Source organism: Berghia stephanieae, chromosome 5 (genome assembly GCF_034508935.2).
Source record: "Berghia stephanieae isolate SIO BIC M18660-M18661 chromosome 5, UCSD_Bste_1.3, whole genome shotgun sequence".
NCBI classification, from domain to species: Eukaryota; Metazoa; Mollusca; class Gastropoda; order Nudibranchia; family Aeolidiidae; genus Berghia; species Berghia stephanieae.
Genome location: NC_088364.1, coordinates 75193029 through 75215528, shown reverse-complemented (window position 1 = coordinate 75215528; position 22500 = coordinate 75193029). Strand labels below are relative to the sequence as shown.

The following is a 22500-nucleotide window of genomic DNA, read 5'->3' as shown; positions in this document are numbered from 1 at the left end:
AGACATTATTTCCAATGATTGTAACAGATCTAGCACCTGAATGATTAGTATAGGAAGATAACATTACATTGAAACACTACGTCTATGATTAAACACAGTACAATCAACATTGTTAGTATAACTGCCATCGTTACCATCTAAATAATTCTCACCACTACATCATCTAAAAACCACAACTTCTATCAAGACGAATATAACACCCACCAACAAATAACAAATCAAAACCACCACCACTATTCTCACAACCATAGCCATCACAAACATCATCATCATTATCATCATTATCAACAGCTATTATCCTAATCATCATAGAATACAAGAAAACGTCACAAAATGGAAAAAAATGATATAGTGTTAAGTTCAATATTTGAGAGCTAAAATACAAGTCATATTACTTATATTCATCAAATTATATCCAAGACTTTACTGGATAAATATCAATTTCAAGTAAACTCACATCCGTGTCACTGTCCGTAGCAACAACCAGTTTAGAAATATCTGTCTTTGCAAGAGACCGATAATCAAAGTCATTGACATAGAAGGTATCATCTTTGAATACTGGTGGGTTAAGATTACGGATAACATTCACAGTGCATGTTATGGAGTCTCTCCTTCCTGATCCATCTTTGTTTGTTGCTGTCACTACAAACTATATAAAATAAACGAATATTGAAAGAGAAATGAGGTATATAAATTCAAGTATTGATGTAGCATTAAGAGTTTATAATCAAGTATTTAATAAAACCTATGATTATATAATTTCATATCACTGGCCTCTGTAAGCACGAGAGAATTAATTTTTCAAAACGGTATGGCTTACGCTTGCACAATAACCCTTTCATGTGTGTTTAGACTACATGACTATCACAGCCAAATAACTGGGTTGTAGTTTGTCTTTGTTTGTCGCAAGGCTAAGGGAGGGGTTGGGCTTTAATATAAACTAAAAAACAATAATTTTAACAAACATGGCACTTGCATAGAACGTAGTCTGCCATTCTCAATGTATTATTCATTTAGCAAGAGAGCATAAACGTTTACTGTTTGAGAATACAACAAGAGTTATAGTCAACTTAATCAAGTGATTTGAATTGAATGCTGAAGATTAAAATGAAGCTAATGCAGAAAAGGAAAGACAGAAGAAGTAGTAGTAGTAAAGATGGAGGAAGCATAAGACTAGGAAGAGGATGGAAAACAGCAAGAAGGGAAATAAAAATTCGACGAGGAGGAGAAAGGAAGAAGACGAAAAGAGAATGGGAGCAGACGAATGAAAAAGCAGATGAAGAGGAGGATGAAGGAGGCCAAAATAAAAGAAAAAAGAAAAAGAGGATGTTCCCTAATGTGATATTGATCGTGAAATGTATCTACATACCACTCTAGATACATTTGTCTCGATTTTGAGTCTAAATATTGAAATTAAATGAAAAATAATACATAATAAACATATAAATAAACATTACATACCCTATAAGCCAGAATGTTACTATTGTCCAAATACAAGGGCTGAGTCATGAACACCTGTCCAATGCTGCTTACTTCAAAATAATCACGGGCTTGCTGAGTCAAATAGCTGATACTCCATTCGACATCTTTCTGTGTTCCCTGAATAGGTTAAAAAGGTTTGGAATAGTACATGGCAAAATTAAAAAAAAAAAGAAAAAAAAAAAAGAAAAGAAAAAAAAAAAGAAAAGAAAAGAAAAGAAAAGAAAAATTACGAAATTGCAGTTTAATTTTTTACCTCCCTTTGAGTACTAACGCAGTCTATGTGGCTCAGCTAGTAGGGCACCCAAAACATAACGGGAAGAGTTTCCTTACTGTTTTTCTTGTTTTTTTTAATGCACACCTGTCCGTCCTGTAGTGATTTGTATCTCTGGATTTGCGATATACTGGCATCGAGTCTAAAAGCAATTACTATCAGTTTTATGCTATTTGTGCGGCTATGTGGTCTTGTGGTATGACACTCGCTTTCGGATCGGAAGGTCCTGGGTTCGAGCCTTGCTCGGCGCATAGTTGAGTGTTTGGGGAAGGCTCTTTACTCACATTCTCTCACCGTACTGAGGTGTAAAATGAGTACCTGGCCGTCAACAGCGTTGTCTCTGTCCGAAAAAAAACTGTAATATCGCCTAACAGGCGTCATGTCCTACATGTTAAATGTTGCTGTTGCCCAGGGACCCCTTGTAAAGCGCTTTGAGCACGTTTGGTGGATATTGCGCTATATAAAAGCTCAATTACAATTACTATGCTACAGATGGCAGAATACACTCCACTACCAGAGGGCTTACGATTTTGAAGCACAATTCCGGTGTACCATTAGGCTCAATCTAGTTAGCAAATGACACTGATAGTACTGTTCCACAAAGGAGATAGTTGCTATTAGTTTATTTCAATTTCTTCCTCTTCATATACACCACTGACTAATCCGGGCTGAGCATAAATAAGTGTTGATGATGCATATGTACTAAAATAATAAAAAGAGGAAAAATTGTGATAACTTACAGTGGGCAGATATCAAGTTTTTCAACAAACTAGTCACTCCAAGTAAAACTATTTTTTTTTTAGCAAAGGAAAGCTCCAAAGAAATTCTCATATTTACATTCCAGAAACTCAGATGTAAACTATGCGAGAGAGGATAATGCTGACATGGATGAACAGAGCCTTTATTCACCTTTTCTGTGAACATTTGTCAATGCCAGAGGTGTGTATCAGTGACTTAAGGTGTTTCAGTTCAGTATACCAAGTAAACGAACACAAATAAATGATACCATTTTAAAAATCATAGAACGATCATATATATATATATATATATATATATATATATATATATATATATATTATATATATATATATATATATATATATATATATATATATATATATATATATATATATATATATATAAACAAAAAAAATATCAAAAATATTTTCTCCTCTGTATCTCCAACGTCTATAATTTAACCCATCAAAATGAAGATTGAATTTCGTACAAATTATAATCTTCCCATTTATTATCTGATTAAGACTGCTGTCATGATCTTTTCAACCATGAAAGCAGTAACAATGATGTAAATGGGACTTTGTTTTTATGTTTTTAAGGGTTTTACGGCGCTTGCAACACATTTAGGTCATATCAGCGCCAGTAAAAAGGAAGAAAATGGGATAGTCAAAAGTTTCAGAATTACAATTAAAGCACCTAAGAAAAGGTGAAACAAAGGGGAATTAGTTCAAATAGGAAACGGGTGTAGATTCCAAGAGCACACTATCAAAGTACTTGGTTTGAGATCACCTAAAAGTATCATCCAGACTTAAGCACAGGTCCCCGTCAAGAGGAACACACTCAATTGTTTACAAATCATACATATGTAAAAGGAAAAATATATAATACAGTACATAACAGAGAGATGATTTACAAGGGAAAACATATCATCTCCCAAAACTAACTATACATTCGACTGTTTCCCTCTCCGCCAGGGCATCTGGCCAGGACCAGGACAAAACCAAGTAATCTCATTCCAAGACAAAGATAGAAAGCATGTTGGAAAAAAGATATTAGAGGACAGAAGACACAGTATGTACCTCCCTGCCCTCTATGGGAGGTCAGGAACCCCACCCAGTGAATGGGACTTATATGGCTGTTATTTCTCTTGTGATAGGTTCAAATTTTATATGATGTCAGGTTAGAAAAAAAATCAAACCCCACTCGTAGAGGTTTAACTTACCGGACTGTCTGCATCACTTGCTGCAAAGGTAAAGACTGGTGTATTGATACTCTGATCCTCATAAATCGAGTCACTGATTGTATCTTGGTCTGGGGTAATTACAGGGTCATTCAAATTTCGGTTAACAGTGATGCGAAGGATTCTTACACTAGACAGGGGGGGACTTCCTTTGTCAGTAGCCTGGATAAGGAGCTATATAAAAAAAAAGTCACAAAGTTAATATTTACAGCAACGGCCGCAACAACAACAACAACAACAACAACAACAATAATAATAATAACAATAATAATAATAATAATAATAATAATAATAATAATAATAACAATAATAATAATAATAATGATAATAATAATAATAATAATAATAATAATAATAATAACTAATAACAATAACAATACCAATAATGATAATAATAATAATAATAATAATGATAATAATAATAATAAAAATAATAATAATAATAATAATAATAATAATAATAATAATAATAATAATAATAATAATAATAATAATAATAATAATAACAACAATAATAACAATAATAATAATAACAATAACATTACAATTTTAATCTTTCTTGGATCTTTTGCCGAAAAGTTCCATCATAAAAAAAAGGGAATAAAAAAAAGAAAAAGAAAAAACTTTTTTTTTAAATCAAGTTTTTTAGCGTGTTATGGTAAGTTGCTTAACCTAAGCATTTCACAAAGGAATTGAAGTCATGATCAAAAGAGAGAGAAAAAAAAAACAACACAAAAAACACCTAATGAGCAAACAAACAAAAGCATACCACATAAGACTTGCTCTGTAGATTCTGGACTCTACTTTGCTGTCTGATCTGACCATTAGCAGGGTCGACTTTAAAAACATTCACTGCTTCATCGTATCCAACCAATGAATATGAAATCTCAGAAAAGCCAACTTCCTTCAGAAACACAAAAGAAAAGATTTGATATAATGATTGTTTTTTGAGGTTAAAGTAATAAAGTAGAAATGACAATACCATAACGCTTATAATTTATAACATAATTTCAAAATTGAATATATCAATCATCACTTATCTCATTCACAGTTTTTTTAATCGATTTTCAATATTTCAAATCGATAGCATTATAAACCATTTTATTGTTTTATATTTTTAACATTGAAAAAGGCAACTATATTGAATTCAGAACAATTCAATTCCAAAGGACAAGAGCAAAATGAAAACTTTGTCTCATCACTTGACACAAAGGTGGGTATATATATATATATATATATATATATATATATATATATATATATATATATATATATATATATATATATATATATATTTATATATATGTGTGTGTGTGTGTGTATATGAGTGTATATATATGTATTTATTTATATATGTATAGATATACCTAATCTAGACAAGCTATAAATATCAATTTACCGGATCATCACCGTCAGTAGCAGTGACAATTTCAATCACATCAGCAAGAGGGAGATTTTCATTGATGGTGACTTGGCTGTCTGAGACCTTGAATACTGGTGCATTGTCATTTCTTACGAAGGTGATTGTTCCTAGTGCACTATTTGAGCCATCCTTAGAGGGACTCCCGGTATCTTTGAGGCCAAATGTAAGCTGGAAATGAAGATTATGAAACTCTTAATTCAAACTTAGTTTTGTTGTTTTTAGAGGTTTAAACAAAAGGGTCCTTTAAGCAACAGGAAAAGTGACAACAGGCTTAAATAAAAGGGGGGACAGAAGTAGATGATGGAAGAAATGTACTCCTGTATCTAGTCTGAGATAATAATCATCGCCTTATCTGGATCTTTGTTGAAAATGAAAATATGAAAAAGACTCAGTATCTAAATAACCCGGACACAATACAATTTTAGAGGTTGTGGGTCAAACATATATTAGGCAAATATTTCTATATGTATTAAATCACTACCTACCGTACATGATGTTGCTGGTCTTGAATTGTACAAATTACCAGATGTGATAAGTACGCCCGTGTCAGGGTGCAAGTTGAAAAAGTTTTCACAAGTGGAAGGATTGTAATTGGTAACACTGTATTTCACAGCATGCTATTGAAAGAACAGAATAAAAATGTTTTGTCAAATGTGTTAAAAAATAAAATGAAAGGAATTTTAACAAACTGAATAAAAATAATAAAAAATAGTCTATTGTGCAAAATTTGTAGCATTAGCAAAGTTTATTTGGCCTAAGTATTGAAACAAAATTAATTTAAAGCAAATAATAAAAAAAAACATTAGCAAAAAAGATCAGTTAAGTTTATAAGTGTTAGAGGGAGTGACAACAATTTAGCTTAGAAATATCACAAGATAATTCTTTAAACTTTTTTTTTGCTTTTGATGTGCAAAAGGATATGGTAATGGACTGTATTATATTTCTTCTTTCCTACTTCTAATGGACACACTCTTATGTGCATAGTCTAATATCATATGCCTGAAAGCAGCAAGAAATTGAACAATTAAGGTTCCATCCACATCATGTGGTATTAATCTATCAGCTTACCCCGTCTGAATCTTCTGATTTCAATGCAAATACTTCAGTTCCATATGCAACATTTTCATATAGTTGATTGTTAACGTACGATGTTGTCGTAAACCTTGGAGCAGTAGGATTACGATTGACGGAGATTGTCACGGTAGCTGTTGCTTTTTTGTTTGGTCGAGCAAAATCGTAGACTTTCAAGCAGAGCTGAAAGTGAACAATTTAATAAGTGAAAAGAAAGACAATGTTCGATTTTTCTGTCAAATATTTACAATTTTAAAATTGGATATGGTTTTTAACTAGAAAGGGAATTTTCCTGAAGTTTTGAGTTGACATATTTTCAAAAAATGTGTCATTTCCATGCAGAAAGAGGACTTTTAAAAGAATTATTCATCCTACGACCAGTGTCACCAATACGTTTCATATGCTAAATAAAAATATATCTTTAAATGTCTTATCTTTACATCATCCAATTCCAATCATTCAATTTTATTCATTTTCATTCAATAAAATTTCATTCATGTTTTATTCTAATTGAAAAAGGTGACACCATCATTTTAAAGTCTATTTTCTTCATCATTTTTCCAAAAACAAACCACAGACTTAAAATATGTTTTGGTGTCTTTCTTCGACTTTGACTACGATTGATTAACCTTTTAATTTCACAAATCCCATTTTATCAAGATGTATTTTTTTGTTTGTATCAGTGCTATTATTCCAGATAACATAAAATTGCATATGAGATCGAGAAAATAACTCATTCATGTTGAAACCAAAGACCAAATTAACACTTTATTCGCTTATTAGCTTTCTCTAAGTCATTAACTTCATAAATGTCCATGGAAATAAGATGTTAATATCTCTTCAGTTATAATACATTTTACTTGAAATAATCAATATCAAATCCAGTTTGGAGATTCAAGTATATTTTAAACTAATATCTACCTCATAAGTGGTCGTCAAATCGACAGCAAGAGCATCAGTTCTCACAGTAATTTTTCCTGTGTCTGCTACACTCGTTACTGCAAAATAACTAGGTGCTGACTGAATTCCGCAGTTGGCTTCAAATACATATTTATCCTGTAAATAATCAAATGACAGAAATTGGCTCCTTGATATAATATATAATCCGAAACGGAAATTAAACTAGAATAATAAATAGAAGTGCAATCATACATAAGGTCACGACGAGGACAATGAGGGTAACAATGACAATTTTAATGATAAGGAGGAGGAAGATGATGACAATGAAGATAATGATCATGATGATTACAATTACATCCATCTTATGTTAGATATTTAACAATTTCAAGTACCTGTAAGTCATTATCCAAGGCTCTGACAGTGAAGACGTCAGAATCTTTAGGTGCGTTGAAGTTGATCCTAGCTGTGTAGGTTAATGGATTGATGAAAGTGGGTGCTTGGTCTTTAACAATGCTGATGCGGACTGTGGCAGTTGCACTCTTCTCATTTACTACAGAATTGTCTCTTACAATGACCTTGAACTATTTATAAATAAAAAGATGCATAATATTCATTATCTTTTTGAAACAAACATTTTGTCATGTAACATTCTACCCCTACCCATAATAGTAATGCGTAATGATATTAAGTTTACAATAATAATGTGTGATATCGGATTATCAAGCGTTAAATTTCACTAAAATTAGATTTTTTAAAAAAGAAGTATAATTTAAATATTTTTGTATATGTCTTTTATTCAAAATCGATTGAGGAGTAGAAAAATACGATTTTTTACACTCTTGCATTTTTGAAGTCGATCTTTATTCCCAACCCGCACTTGCAAGCAGGTGCAGTGGTTGAGAACACGTCTGCAATTCCAAAAAGCAAGTGTAAGAGCTGTATAATATTCAATATTTATCTAAAGCATTTCATAGTGGTTGGATAATTGCCATTACATGGGAGATTGAGATTTAAATTTTATTGAAAATATAAAATCCCGTGTTCATAACGAGGCATTGAAATAATTTTTGAAAATTAGTTTTAATTCTTTAATCTTTACATCTCTTCCTACTCTCCATCCAAAGCAGAATTTTTACCTCGAGACTGGAAACTCCGATATCAATCAATGGTTTATTAACAGTGATAAGACCTGATCTTTGACCCAAATAGAAGAATGCAGTTTGAGCAGTTGGCGTTTCAATTGCATAGCTTAGGATATCCTGTAAAGAAAAAAATATAAAATAATAACTACAATATCTATAATATATACTTGTAAAAACTTAAAAGTGAGCATTGAGACGATATGAAATGTTGCAATCTTGTCGTGTTCGATTATAATAAGGACGGTTCTCTTTCAATTAAAAGGGTAATAAATGTTCCACAACTATAGGGAATGAGATTAGTGGAAGAGTAGCGTTCCTTGATTGGACGTCACATTACAGAGAGAACGTCAATTTGGTTTTGAATGTCTCAAGCCTCTTTCACCGGAAGTGAGGACGAGAGACGCATGCGCACAACCAACATGACGTTCTCTCTCTAATAACTTTTTCCGCCGGTGACGTCACAGACTATGGGTGACGTCCAATCAAGGGACGCTACTCTTCCGCTAATCTCATTCCCTATAGAAGTACTGATAAAAAAAGTTCACTCTTTGGAGCCAAACAATATAGATAAGGGACATTTTGGCTGTAAACAGGGTGGCAATATACAGAGACATAAATATACTAAGAATTCTTCAGGCAGCTCTTGACTGCTCTTTAAAATTGTGGTAGAATATTATTTCTCTAGATGCAAACAGGGAATCTCAATTCTTAGTTACCTTAGCATCAGCATCCTTAGCATCAAGTTCGACAACTTTATCGCCCATATTTGCGTCTTCATTGATCACACTCTGGTACAGAGAATTTAGCTGCTGGTACACAGGGCCATTCAAGTTTCTGTTTACAGTGATGACAGCACGGGAAGTTGCAACTTGGGTGGTTACCTCAAACTTCCTCTCAGCTCTCAAGGATAGCTGAAATAATAGGGATACTGTCGAGCTTTGTGATTGAAAAAAAAAAAACCCCACAAAATTAAATCAACTAATATAATAAGCCCTTTAGGATCAAATATTTCTTTGAGTTTGAAGATGAGCTTACCTTTGCCATAGCTGGAAAATTAAACTAATTTTTTAAATAAATTACAACCGAGAAAGTCAGATTTTAAAAAAAAGGAAAATGCTCTGTATTCTCTTACTTCGTAACATACAGTACTTTTAGATTCTTATCCTGCTTTAGTGCTTGCTCCTCAATTCTTTATTCCTTAAATCTTTCACCCCCCCCCCCCCACCCAACCCAGTTCTCGTTATCCTCTTCATTTTTCATCTTTAATATTTCAAACATTCTCAAAAAAAAATCGACAGATTTAGTAGCTCAATATGGTTGTCTGTTTCTACTTGGAGGTACTAATTTTTTATATGGTTTTATGTCGGTGTGCTTTAGATGTGATAAGGTGTATAGTTATAAGTTTGAAACTTGGTTAAAGTTTCTATGTTTTATTGAGGACAATAGATATAATTAGAGGATTTTTTTTTTCTTGCAAGGACAGTTAATAAATGAAACAGCTTGGAATTTATAATCAAAGACTCCAAATGTATAAACCACTTCAATAACGCAATCGACAGGGAGCTCTATAACTTAAAATATGAATTTGATGAATACGTTTGTAATTGATTTATATTTGATTGCTTATGGTGTGAATAATGATCATAGTTATGATCGAATCTGGGAACTTTTGACCTAAACCTCTTTTTTTACAAGCTATGTAAAAGCTTTGACCCAAAGTAACACTTACTATGGTATTATGATAAGTTTAGACACATATATTATTTATAACACAATCTTCTTCTTCTTCTTCTTCTCCTTCTTCTTCTTCTTCTTCTTCTTCTTCTTCTTCTTCTTCTTCTTCTTCTTCTTCTTCTTCTTCTTCTTCTTCTTCTTCTTCTTCGTATTATTATTATTATTATTATTATTATTATTATTATTATTATTATTATTATTATTATTATTATTATTATTATTATTATTATTATTATTATTATTATCATCATCATCATCATCATCATTATTATCATCATCATCATCATCATTATTATCATCATCGTCATCATCGTTATCATTATCACCACCACCACCACCACCATCATCATTATCATCATCATAATCACCTTAAAGCATCTGTTACTCCGACATACCGCCATTTTGCAGGCAGTGAGTCACATACATGGAACAAAATGGTTACATTTTTTTGTTGGCTTATATCATTCCATTCGGTAAGTTCCCGTTATATTAATCAACCTTCAAGCTGTTCTCATTTAATGATTAATTACAGGTGATGACATTATTGAAAAATTATTTTCATGATTTATAGAGGAGGATGATGACAAAGACGATGACGACGACGACGACGATGATGATGAAGATGATGATGATGATGATGAAGATGATGAAGATGATGATGATCATGACGATGATAATTAATGATGATGAATATAATTATGATCTTGATTATAATGACGCCAAAACATATGGTGAACAATTATCTTACGGTGTAAGTAGTTCTCTTAAAGGGGTCGTCAACCAGCTTTTTAGCAACCTGAATGGCTCCTGTGGCTTCAACAATCTTGAAATATGTGGGACCGACGTCATCTCCAACGATACTGTATTTTACACCATCCTGTTGACAATTGGATATGAGTTATGTGACTGTTAGGTAAGATGGCGGTAAGGAAGAGAATGAGGAGGAGGAGTGGAGAAGGAGGAGGAGGAGTGGAGAAGGAGGAGGAGGAGGTGAAGGAAGAAGAGGAAAAGGAGGAGGAGGAGGTTGTTTGTTTTTAAGGGCTTTATGGCGCTTGCAACACATTTTGTAAAAGTTCTAGAACTACAATTAAAGCACCCAAGAAAAAGTGAGACAAAAGAGACTTAGTTCAAATAGGGATCAGATGTAGATTCCAAGAGCACGCCATATTGTACTTAGTTTGAGATTACCTAAAAGTCTCATCCTGATACAAGCACAGGTCCCCCCACTAAGAGGAACACACTCACATGTTTACAAATCATATATATGTAAAATAAAAATACAATGCAAACTTGTGAGATGATTTATAAGACAAAAAATATCATCTCCCAAAACTAACTACACGTTTGACTGTTTCCCTCTCAACCAGGGTATCCTACCAGCGCCAGGACAAACCAAGTAATGTCATTCCAAGACAAAGACAGAAAACATGTTGGAAAAGAAATGTAGGGGGATAGAAAACATAGTAAGTGCCTCCCTGCCCACTATGGGAAGTCAGGAACCCCACCCATGGAAATGAGGAGGAGGAGGAGGAAGAGGAGGAGGAGGAGGAGGAGTAGGAAGAGAAAGACGAGGAGAAGCTTGATGGGGATAAGTATGAGAGCACGAAATATGATGTTGAGAATGAGGAGGAGTGGAGGAGGAAAAAATATAGATAAAACGAAGATGACGTCATTCAAGCCTTTGTTTGTTTGTTTGTTTTTAAGGGTTTTACGGTGCTTGCATCACATTAAGGTCATATCAGCGCCAGTGAAAGGGATGAAAATGGGATAGTAAAAAGTTCTAGAATTACAATTAAAGCACCCAAGAAAAGGTAAGAAAGGGGAATTGGTTCAAATAAGAAACAGATGTAGATTCCAAGAGCACACTATCAAAGTACTTAGTTTGAGATCACCTAAAAGTCTCATCCAGACACAAGCACAGGTCCCAAGAGGAATATACTCAAATGTAATATGTAAACAAAACATAATACAGTGTATAACAGAGTATTCGGAGAGATGATTTACAAGGAAAAAAATAGCATCTCCCAAAACTAACTATACATTTGACTGTTTCCCTCTCAGTCAAGGTATCCGGCCAGGGCCAGGACAAAACCAAGTAATCTCATTCCAAGAGAAAGACAGAAAGCAAGTTGGAAAACAGATATAGGGGGATGAACACACAGTAAGTACCTCCCTGCCCACAATGGGAGGTTAGGAACCCCACCCAGATTCAGGCCCTTGTTTTTTTGTTGTTTTTTTTGCCATCCGCATTTATGAGTAATTCTCATTAAACTGTATTAACCAGACTTTTTCAAGGCTTACTGATGGGGTAGCTGAAGTTTGCCTGACAAGACTGTCAACATCTCGGTTTTCATCAATGGTCTGAGAGTAATCGGAAAGGCCAAAAGCAAGTACATCTGAATCCGTCCGGATGTTGATATCGGCAGCGCAAGTTGTTGTGAGAGAAGGGAAGCCTCCATCTTTAGCAACTGCTCTCAGCTGTTAATGACATAATGGGAAGAAATGGCAAATGATACACTTTAATATGACATTTCGAAATGAATGAGACAATAATTCTGCAATGAGTGATTTACAAATGTCCCTTCATTTTTCAGTTTTCTTTGATTTTACCCAAAAAAAATAATTTAAAAAAACAAACCCAAATCATGTTGGCATTTTTGTTTAATTGTGGCCCATCCCTTTCAACTTGTATCATGTCAGAGTAATGTTATACCAAAGCGTGAATTTTAGGTCAAACAACCATAAATAAGAAAGTTTTGAAGTTAAAGCTTTGAAGTTAAGTACGTATACAATGAATAAGATTTGATTTTCTCACTGTTTTAAATGAGTGAAAAATTATTTATGGACTAACTTTTTCTTTTGTTTGTATATGCGATGTTGTGTAATTGTAATATCCATGCATCAAATTGATATTTTCTGTTGTGTGTATTTCCTAGTACATATTTATGTTTGCAAAAACAACAGGGTCTTTTGAACTATGTAACCCTAAATTATGATAGTTTAAGGAATACCATGTTTTTCTCTTCAAGAACAAGAGAGCATAAATGATATTTCCCAAACTAATACCGTTATTAGATGGTGTATTTTAATTCATAAGGATATATTCACATTGTTATTAGTCATTTTATCATGCATACTCATCATCATGCATACAGGTGGTATATAGGCCTCTGCATAGAGTAATTTTAACAGGATTGTTTAAAAGTCTTTAAAGTCTGGAAGAAATAGACACATTTTGTTTATCGGATTTAAGTTATAACAGCATCAGATGTACTTTCTTAACTTTCAAGTTATAAAATGATAACAATACAAGAACAATAAGTTTTACTAATGATGGTGATGATGATGATGATGATGATGATGATGATGTTGTTGATGATGATGATGATGATGATGGTAAAAATGCAAATAATATAATACTAACCTGAATGCCATTAAATCCAGTGGATGGCAGGGCTTTTTTCAATGTAACTACTCCAGTCTCTGCATTTATGTGGAAGAACTCAAGAGCACGGCCAGAATCTACAAGGCTGTACGTCACGACGTTCAGGGGATTCTGGGATGAGACAGAAAAAAAGAATCCACCATACCAAAATATCGAATTGTCAAGCATTTTAGATCAGAGCAACAGACCTGACACAGGCAACAAACAAAATCAGTAGAGTAGTCACTAGATTCTGGCATGTCTAGTTCCAGCACACTTTACAATATGACACGCTGGAGTGGGATGGCCAAATGTTATCCATATAATAAGTCGTTACCTCCAATGAGCATCGGATTTCAGCATGCTCAGATTCTAAGTCACTTTTTGGCTTCTCCCAAGAGCACACTAGAACTCAGTGAGTACTACATCAAGTCGAGATGAACCATATGCCCTATTGAGCCAAAATAAGTACTGGAAACCCTCGTACTTAGCTTCTCTGATTTCGGACAGGGCTGCATATACGAGATGGAAGTCGGTTTGGACAAATTCAATCCCTCGAGGGGGGCAGGGACATTGACGCCTCGAAATTGGAGGAGATGCTGCCAGGTTTCTCCACCAGCAAGAGGAGACAGTGGATGGGAGAGAACTGACTTCGGTCAAGAACCTGCCCAAGAAATCCTCTCTCCATCAGTGGGGACTTGCCACCTGTCCAACATGTACCCGTTGTGGCCAAGAGCCCAAAACCGCAGAGCATCTAGTTCCGGTGTGACAAAGCTTCCAGTCGGGTTCGCGACTGTACACAATTGTGGTGATAAGTTTTCCCTGACATAGTATTGTTGTGGTCACATATTTTCTGAGTAAAATCCAAATTTTGAAGGAAAAGAATCTGTATCAAAGCAAAATTCAAAATTCGTACTCTTATTTTAGAGTTGATGTATTCTACAATTCGGTCATATAATATACATTTCTAAGTAAAAACACATTATTTTTTACTGATTTTCCTCCAATTCCTGTAGTGTTTTTTTTTTGTTTGTTTGTTTGTTTTTTCCTTTTCTAAAAGATCCAACCCTTGAGGAAAAAAAATCCAAACTTGGCATTATCGAGGGGGCAGCCACTCCACACACACACACACACACACACACACACACACACACACACAAACACACACACACACACACACACAAACTTTTTTAAAACTAAATATACCAAGTAACTCTGTATGAGCCGCAAGTATGATAAGGTACAAATGATTCAAGGAACAGCAGAAACCTCAAATATGAATTGATAATTGTACGTGTTTTAAGTAGGGTTACTTGACTAATTTTGCAAAATAAAAATGCCAAACAAGTCGTATAAAAATGAAGAATTGTTCAAAGTATCACATTTTCCTATACGGCGTATATAAAGGTGTATATAATATAAATGATATCTCCTAATCCCCCTGCAATGAGTATGGGTCTTGATGTAATGAAACTTTATCTTGTCTTACGAGTATTATAGTGAAAGTTAGCATACAATCTGTAAGTAGGGTTAATTTGTATATATTTTTTTTTTTAAAATAGAAAATCTGCATTTTAACTTGACAAATTAACTTTGCTTAAACAATATATTATTCAAACAACAAAATGCCAAAATCCAAATCCATTTTTTTCAATGCCAAGTTTTTAGAATTTAGCATCAGAAATGCCAAATTGACAAACATGGTTTCCAGTGATAATAACAACTATCGGTGGTCGTAACAACAGGACTTGGTGAGCTGTTTAATTTGCTCAATGAACAGTCAATTATAAAAATAAATTACCTGGGTATCAGCATCATTTGCCTTAAAAGTAACAACAGTATCTCCAGCATTTGTATTGAAGGGAATGGTGATAGGGTTAATGGGTACACACGTTGGACGGCCTAGATTTCTGTTGACGGTGATTTCAACTGCTGTTGTCTCACTCAAAGGTGGTGATCCACCATCAGTAACTGTAAGGAAAACCTTAAAGAGAAAGAAAAATTGTACATTTCATGAAATAGTATTGCTTATACTTGTGGAGGTCCAGAGAGCTCAATTGACAGATCACTGAATCACAAAACACAGACAATGCTTTTATCACGTGTTGAATCCAGTGTTTTGTTCTGACCCATATGTCAACCCACCAGTGACTGGGTTGCTGGGTCAGTTAGATCTTGCAGAAAGTAATTTGTAATAGATTTGCTTCCTGCCCAATGGGTTAACTTTACATTTACTAATTCTGATTATTTAGACTTTAAACTCAGTAGGTCATCTATTGAGACCATTACTTCAATCTGGTCAAATTGGAAAAGATGATAGATAACGATATTTATAAATTCATAAAATTTAGAATATAAATAATACCACTATAGTCAGAAAATCAAATGAGGTCTATTAAACTGCCAATGGCATTCAAAATCAATTTCTTTATCATTTTGATCTTACACTTGATTTCCGGTGTCCGATTCACATTCAGGAAGCAGGTCAAATAGTTTGATTTTAGGGCTTTTGGGTTTTTATATTTCATCAGAAACTGCTCAATACTATAATTTGTATATACAATGTAGAACATTTTATTCACAGATTTTCATGAAAGTGAATACCTACCATATATTTTGTGTCGGTGTCCGCAGCCAAATCATCAGCATTTCTCACGACAATTTGATTTTGGTTATTGAGTTGAAAGAACTGCGAGTCACTTCCTGTACTCATGGCCACCGAAATTTCATTAAATGGAGTCTGTGGGAGATAAACAGAAGTAAACATGACGTTAGTTTCATCTCATTGTAAATAATTTCATAGAGAACACAGGATAAATTTTGCATTTGTAACTGGGGACATGGCTGCAAATTAAAGAATTGAAAATGTTATTTCAAATTATGCATGAGAATACTTTATTTGAAATGTGATCATCACTACAGAATATAAATGTGTTATAGCTGCTTACTCTGAATGAGAACATATTACTACCAATTAAAGAAGGGGGGGGGGGGGGGGTGGAGTCTTTATTCTTTTTAATTAATATAACTAAAATAATTGAGGTAAATTTATATCAATATCAATCTCGTGAAATATATTTAATGGATGTTAAAGGCAGCACTTAACCGAATTTTAAAATCATCATAATATATATTATGAAATAATACAGTATGTCTTAAATTAAACATATAAAATGAATTGAAATGAAATAAATTGATTTGGGAAAATAGGCGAGAGGAAAGGAAAGGGAAGGCAAGGGGGAAATGAGTGTGTGATGTATATGCACAGATAAATGTGTATATATATATATATATATATATATATATATATATATATATATATATATATATATATATATATATATATATATATATATATATATATATATATATATATATATATATATATAAACATTTGAAAAATAATTAAGATAGTTTGACTTCTACAACGTTGTTATCGAGCGTTGCTCTCAATACTTCCTGATGAGAGCAACGCTCGATAACAACATTGTAGAAGTCAAACTATCTTAATTATTTTTCAAATGTTTATAAATAGCTCCTTTTATACTAAAGTTGAGCACTATTATTTCATGGTTTTTGTTTTATAATTTATATATATATATATATATATATATATATATATATATATATATATATATATATATTGTGTGTGTGTGTGTGTGTGTGTGTGTGTGTGTGTGTGTTTGTGTGTGTTAGTGTATGAAATATTTCAAGTATTATTATGATCAACTTCTTCAATTCCCTCAGCCACTTAGCCCTAATTTTCAAAATGAAGAGAAAAGGAAGGATAAAAGAAATAGAATAGTCTTACCCTTTGGTCGTTGTCTCTTGCAGTGTAAGTGGTTACGACAGAACCATCAGTTACAAGACGATTAATTGTGGAGTCAAATGGGGCACCAACAAAAAATGGTCGTGTGTTCCTTATTATTGTAACAGTGACTCTGGCTGTGTTGGTCGCATCTTGTGACGGCACCCCTCTATCCTTGGCAGTGATAGTGCACTGTACAATGGTAATAAATATAAACATTCAAATAGAACAGGCACAGAGGTAAAAAAAAAACAGGCAAATTGCAAAAAAAAGTTTAATGTGATTAAAGGTTTTAAGTGCACATATAGCTATCAAGCATAGACGGCTTGGTGGAAGACCTCATGAAGCTAAGCAAGTTCACCAACATTGTACTGCAGTGGATTCCAGGACACTGTGGGATACTTGGAAATCTGATCGCTGACCAACTGGCAAAGGCAGGCAGTCGCATGCAGCAACCCTCTCCTACGTACTCAACAGGAGAATTAACAAAATGGCCAAATTTATCCAGTCTCAGAGATGGAGAGAGAAGCACCCAGAATACAACAAGAATGACCCAATCAAGGTGCTCGACAGAAAGGAACAGGTCATCATCTTCAGACTGAGAACTGGACACAACCAGTTAAAGGAACATATGTGGAGGATGTCCAGAGCAGGTGCCTCTGGACAATGTGACTGCGGACTTGAAAATGAAAATGGACATCATGTCCTAATGGAATGTCCAAGGTACAACCAGTTGAGAAGGAACTTCTGGCCTGACCCAACCCCATACTCAAAGAAGCTGTACGGCAGTGAGGACGACCTCAGGACCACTGTGGGTTTCATTCACCAGACCAGACTGACCATGTGACGTGACGGGAACGAAGAAGAAGAAGAAGAAACACAGATACAACTGGAGAGTTTTCAGTCTGTATTCTATATGTTTTACATGAATATCTAATAATATGCTTTTTTGTTTGTTTGTTGCTTTAGGTCTCTTCCAACACAATTGAGGTTATATGAGAGACCGCTGAAACAAAAAAACAAGCAATCTAACAAAAATAGTACAAATGTAAATCAAAATCATAACCTAAAGGTATCATAAGCTAAATTATAAATAACCAAGAACAAACAGGCAGAAGATTTACAGAAAAAAAAATATCCCCTGTCAAAAATGCAATCACAAACCAAAGAAGCAGGATAGGCTAGTAAAGAGAAGAAGAAACGACATCACTATCGGATCGTACACCCATGCGAACATCATAGGTATATGATTCAAGGGTGATGCTCCCATCCAACCACCCGCTAATAATATGCTGATCTTATAACTTTACTAACTTAACATTAAACACAAAGGTCAAAGCATAGCTTTCATACAATCTTACTCACCTATTTAAGACTACCAAAATCATACAATTGTCGTAGATATTGACGCTGTATGGCATATTATTAGAAGTGATTATGATCAGAATATACAAAACTAAAAAAATAAAATCACATAGATAAGATGCAGCGAATAGTTTGGGAGGTGAGTGACGAAAACAACATTAGCTCTCAAAATGAAACTTATCTGGCCCAGAATTCTGAACATCCTTGATTCTATATGACTAAAAGAGCACTGCAGTCTATGCATGCAGCAAAAGAACTCTTTTGCTCCTGGAGACTCTATGCCCAACTAATGCTTTACAAAGACCAGACCTTATACTAACATCCTATAAAAAAATACATATTATTAATGTAAATCAAAAATATTAAAACATTAAAATTTGTTAAATGGCTAAGTGGAAGTAGTGGTGAAAATATATTCCATAAGCATACCGTGTAAGAGACGACGTTGTCTTTCCTCAGATCTTTTTTAACAATCAGCAAGCCAGTGTATTGAGTGACAGAAAAGTACTCAATACACTTGGCATCTCCAGATAGGGTAAACTCGCCTTGTCCACTTAGTCCCTGTGTATTAAACGTTGATTAATTAAAATAAGCGTTTTGACGTAAAAACAATACATTTAAAAATTTAAAAAAATTTCAACATCCGATTAAGGCTTCTATCATTTCAAGAACATAAAAAATTGGGATTATTCAAAATAAGTGTTAATTAATTAAACAAAAAAAAAGAAAGAAAGACAAGAATAAAGAAATGCAAAATATGGCTATTGTATTTTGTTTTCTTTTTTTTTTTTGTTGTTGGTTTTTTTGTTTTCTTTTTTGGTGTTTTTTTTTTTTTTTTGTTATATTAAAGTCTTACGGCATCGTTATCTTGTAAATCCAGTTGCTGAACAGAGGTTGAAATATCTTGAGTCTCCAAAATACTTTGTACGTAAGTAGCTGGGTTAAAAAATGGAGCATTCAAATTTCTTGTCACTGTAACTTTGCAAACTTTGACAGAAGACTTCCCAAACCCATCAGTAGCTTGTACACGAATCTATAAGGAAGATAAATATTTTTTTAAAATGAAAAACAAATATTTTTTCAATCAGATATTTCCATACTGACATTGGTGATACATGATTTTGTTAGAGTGCATGTTATAAATTCAAAAGTATCATCGTTGTCACCTAACTGTTCATTGCCTTTTATCAATGACATTTGACTGACAATGGAAAGGCTTTCAAATCATATCTCTAAAAGGTATAGACAACTTATCTTCATTAATACATTTCTATTGTTTCAACATTCACAGTGCCTGCCAGCAAGCCAAAAGGATCCAAATTTTCAATCTATAAAGTTGCCTACCAGGAACATTTAAACTATATTATTTACAATATTTATCACTGCTTATAGTAAGGTGAGTGCACTATAAAAGAGCGATAATTAAGTTAAGGCAGTCGTATTGATATTTGTAAACTAAGAAATAAAAAAAGTGGCATAATGAAGTAAAAACAATTTATTAGTATTTGTTATCTTGATATTTTAAATACGACACATAACATATAAAGTCATGAAATATTAAGACAGTTGATTTATTTCAAAGGAAAAAAATGAGGACTTTAACATCTTTAAAAAAGAACTTGAGCTGGCCCAAAGTGTTTTACAAGGAGTCCCGAGCCAATAATTTATTAGCAAGTAGGACAAGACATGACGCCCCTTAGGCAACATAACGCGTTTCTTTTCAACAGAGACACAGCTGTTAAAGGCCAGGTACTCATCTTGCATCAGAGGATCGTTAAAGAATGTGAGAAAAAAGAATTTTTCCAAGGACTCAGTTATGCACCGATCATAGCAGGACTCGAACCCTAGACCCTTTGGCCTGAGGTGAGTGTCATAACACAAGACCACATAACTGCACACAAACATCCCCCCCCCCCCCAAAAAAAAAACAAAAAAACAAAAAAAAACAAAAAAAAACAAAAAAAAAAAACAAAACAAAAAAACAAAAACAAAACTAAACAAAACAAAAAAAAAAACCCAAAAAACAGGGATCCCATTTTAGACTCACTTGATACGATTCTGCTGAATTAGCAGAAAGTCCACCAGATGATACTGTGATTCTACCAGATGTTCTTCCAATTGTAAAGAATGATCCTGCACCATCATCTCCGATGATATTGTATGTTATGGATGCTTTGTTGAAGTTTGGCTGTGAATAAAATTGTTGAAAATTACACCCCTTTTAAAATTCTGTTGTTAACATTTCATTCAGAGCATTTATTCAATAACTTTTCTTCTTAGTCATTATTTGCCAATGCTTTAAAAGATTTAACAAGAACTGTTCAGAGAACACGATAAGATAAGATCAAATCTATGTTCCTTGTGAACTAATTTTTTCTCAGGCATTACCAAGTTATATCAGGTGGTCACAAAAACACCTGCCGCTTTTTGTCTGCATCATCGGATTTCTTTCAAATTCAAAATACAAATAAAAGAAATCATACGTAGACTGTCAAAATTTTATGAATATGAATTGAAAAACAAAAAAGATACAGTGATTTTTCAAAATTGTGTTCAGAAATACAATATTAGAGAAAAATGATGCAACATTGCAGAGAGTAAAATGGCGACGATCTTAACATTTGTTGCCATTTTTTAGCAAACATTAATTACGTCACCATAAACATTATTTTCATCATAATTATCCTCATCATGTTAGAAGTCGACTATATAGCACACTCACATGCCTACTTTGGTCTAACGATTACAAAGTTAGCACTTTTAAGTGATCAAAAGCACTGCCGTCCTCTTTAATGACCCACCGTAGTCTCTTATTCCAACTTGAAATGCACTTCCAAATTTCCTCAATGGTTATCCCCTCCCAGCATAAAATAATTCTTTCTCTCAAGTTTTCTTCTGTAAATGCAGATCTTTGTCCACAGTAAACCTTCTCGGTCAAAGAATACCAAATTGCGTAAACCTTGGATTCAGATCAGATTGTTGAGGTGACCAGTTGTCTTTCTTTATGAAATAAACATTCTTACTTCGAAGAAAAGCTTGTATGTGTTCATTTGCTCGTATAGGATGTAACATCATCTTGTTCAAAAATTAACTTCCTTCCTGGATAAAAGTGTTCACAGTTGACAAAATATTTTCTTCCAATAGTTTTATGTAATTATCAGCATAGAGTTTCCCAGGCATAGCAACAATTGTCTTTAAAAAAAAAAAACACGCAAATGCCACAATAAGTTGCGTCATCTTTTCAATATCAAATTTTTAGGTGGTGTTACAAGATTTTGTATTATTCAAAAATCGTTCATCTAATTATTTTGATAGTTTGCAATTACATTAATAAAGAATCGGTTTATTGGTAATAAAAATTTGAAAAAAGATATCTTTATAACTTTTTACAATTGAAATAAATAAATAGCGGCGAATTTTTTTGTGGTCACTTGATGCATATAAATTATATCTATGAATCCATCCCTGCTCTATTGATTACCAGTTTTTACTGTTGTTTTTCTTCATAGATCTAATAATTATTTTCTAAATTACTTTATCGTGTATTATATACCATTGAATTTCTGAATGTTTACACGTATGACAGAAAAGTTTGAGCTTTCAAATCGTGTAATATGAACCAAACTGTGGAGGCAAAATGTAAAAAGGTAGCTTTAAGAAAACAAATCATTATCTCACCCAAGTATCGGCATCATTGGCATCCACAATACCAATTTCAAACCCATTACCAACATTAGCGTTGATGCCCTTATCACAGGTAGTTGCAGTGAAAATGGGAGCGTTGTTATTGCGAACAATGAATATGGTTACAGGAATGGCTTGACTCTGTGCATTTCCGCCGTCTTCAGCAATAACTTGGAACTATTTTTTTTTTTTAATTAAATAGAAATGAAAAAAAAAAT

At 33.4% G+C, this 22500-nt stretch overlaps 1 protein-coding gene across 1 annotated transcript in view; it reads right to left on the bottom strand.

Annotated features, from left to right (window-relative positions):
- Window positions 1–22500, bottom strand: part of LOC144973608 (uncharacterized) — a 230766-nt gene that overhangs the window by 128596 nt on the left and 79670 nt on the right. Inside the window, exons 50-70 of the mRNA XM_078916257.1 lie at window positions 22277–22459; window positions 20646–20786; window positions 19455–19631; window positions 19028–19159; window positions 17237–17425; window positions 16034–16165; window positions 15227–15409; window positions 13426–13557; window positions 12303–12479; window positions 10750–10878; window positions 8984–9178; window positions 8262–8384; window positions 7518–7706; window positions 7147–7281; window positions 6223–6408; window positions 5640–5771; window positions 5131–5322; window positions 4501–4635; window positions 3714–3905; window positions 1462–1599; window positions 458–649 (exon numbers count right to left, since the gene is read on the bottom strand). Coding sequence (XP_078772383.1) covers window positions 458–649; window positions 1462–1599; window positions 3714–3905; window positions 4501–4635; window positions 5131–5322; window positions 5640–5771; window positions 6223–6408; window positions 7147–7281; window positions 7518–7706; window positions 8262–8384; window positions 8984–9178; window positions 10750–10878; window positions 12303–12479; window positions 13426–13557; window positions 15227–15409; window positions 16034–16165; window positions 17237–17425; window positions 19028–19159; window positions 19455–19631; window positions 20646–20786; window positions 22277–22459 — 3384 coding nt within the window. The remainder of the gene's footprint in view (window positions 1–457; window positions 650–1461; window positions 1600–3713; window positions 3906–4500; window positions 4636–5130; window positions 5323–5639; window positions 5772–6222; window positions 6409–7146; window positions 7282–7517; window positions 7707–8261; window positions 8385–8983; window positions 9179–10749; window positions 10879–12302; window positions 12480–13425; window positions 13558–15226; window positions 15410–16033; window positions 16166–17236; window positions 17426–19027; window positions 19160–19454; window positions 19632–20645; window positions 20787–22276; window positions 22460–22500) is intronic.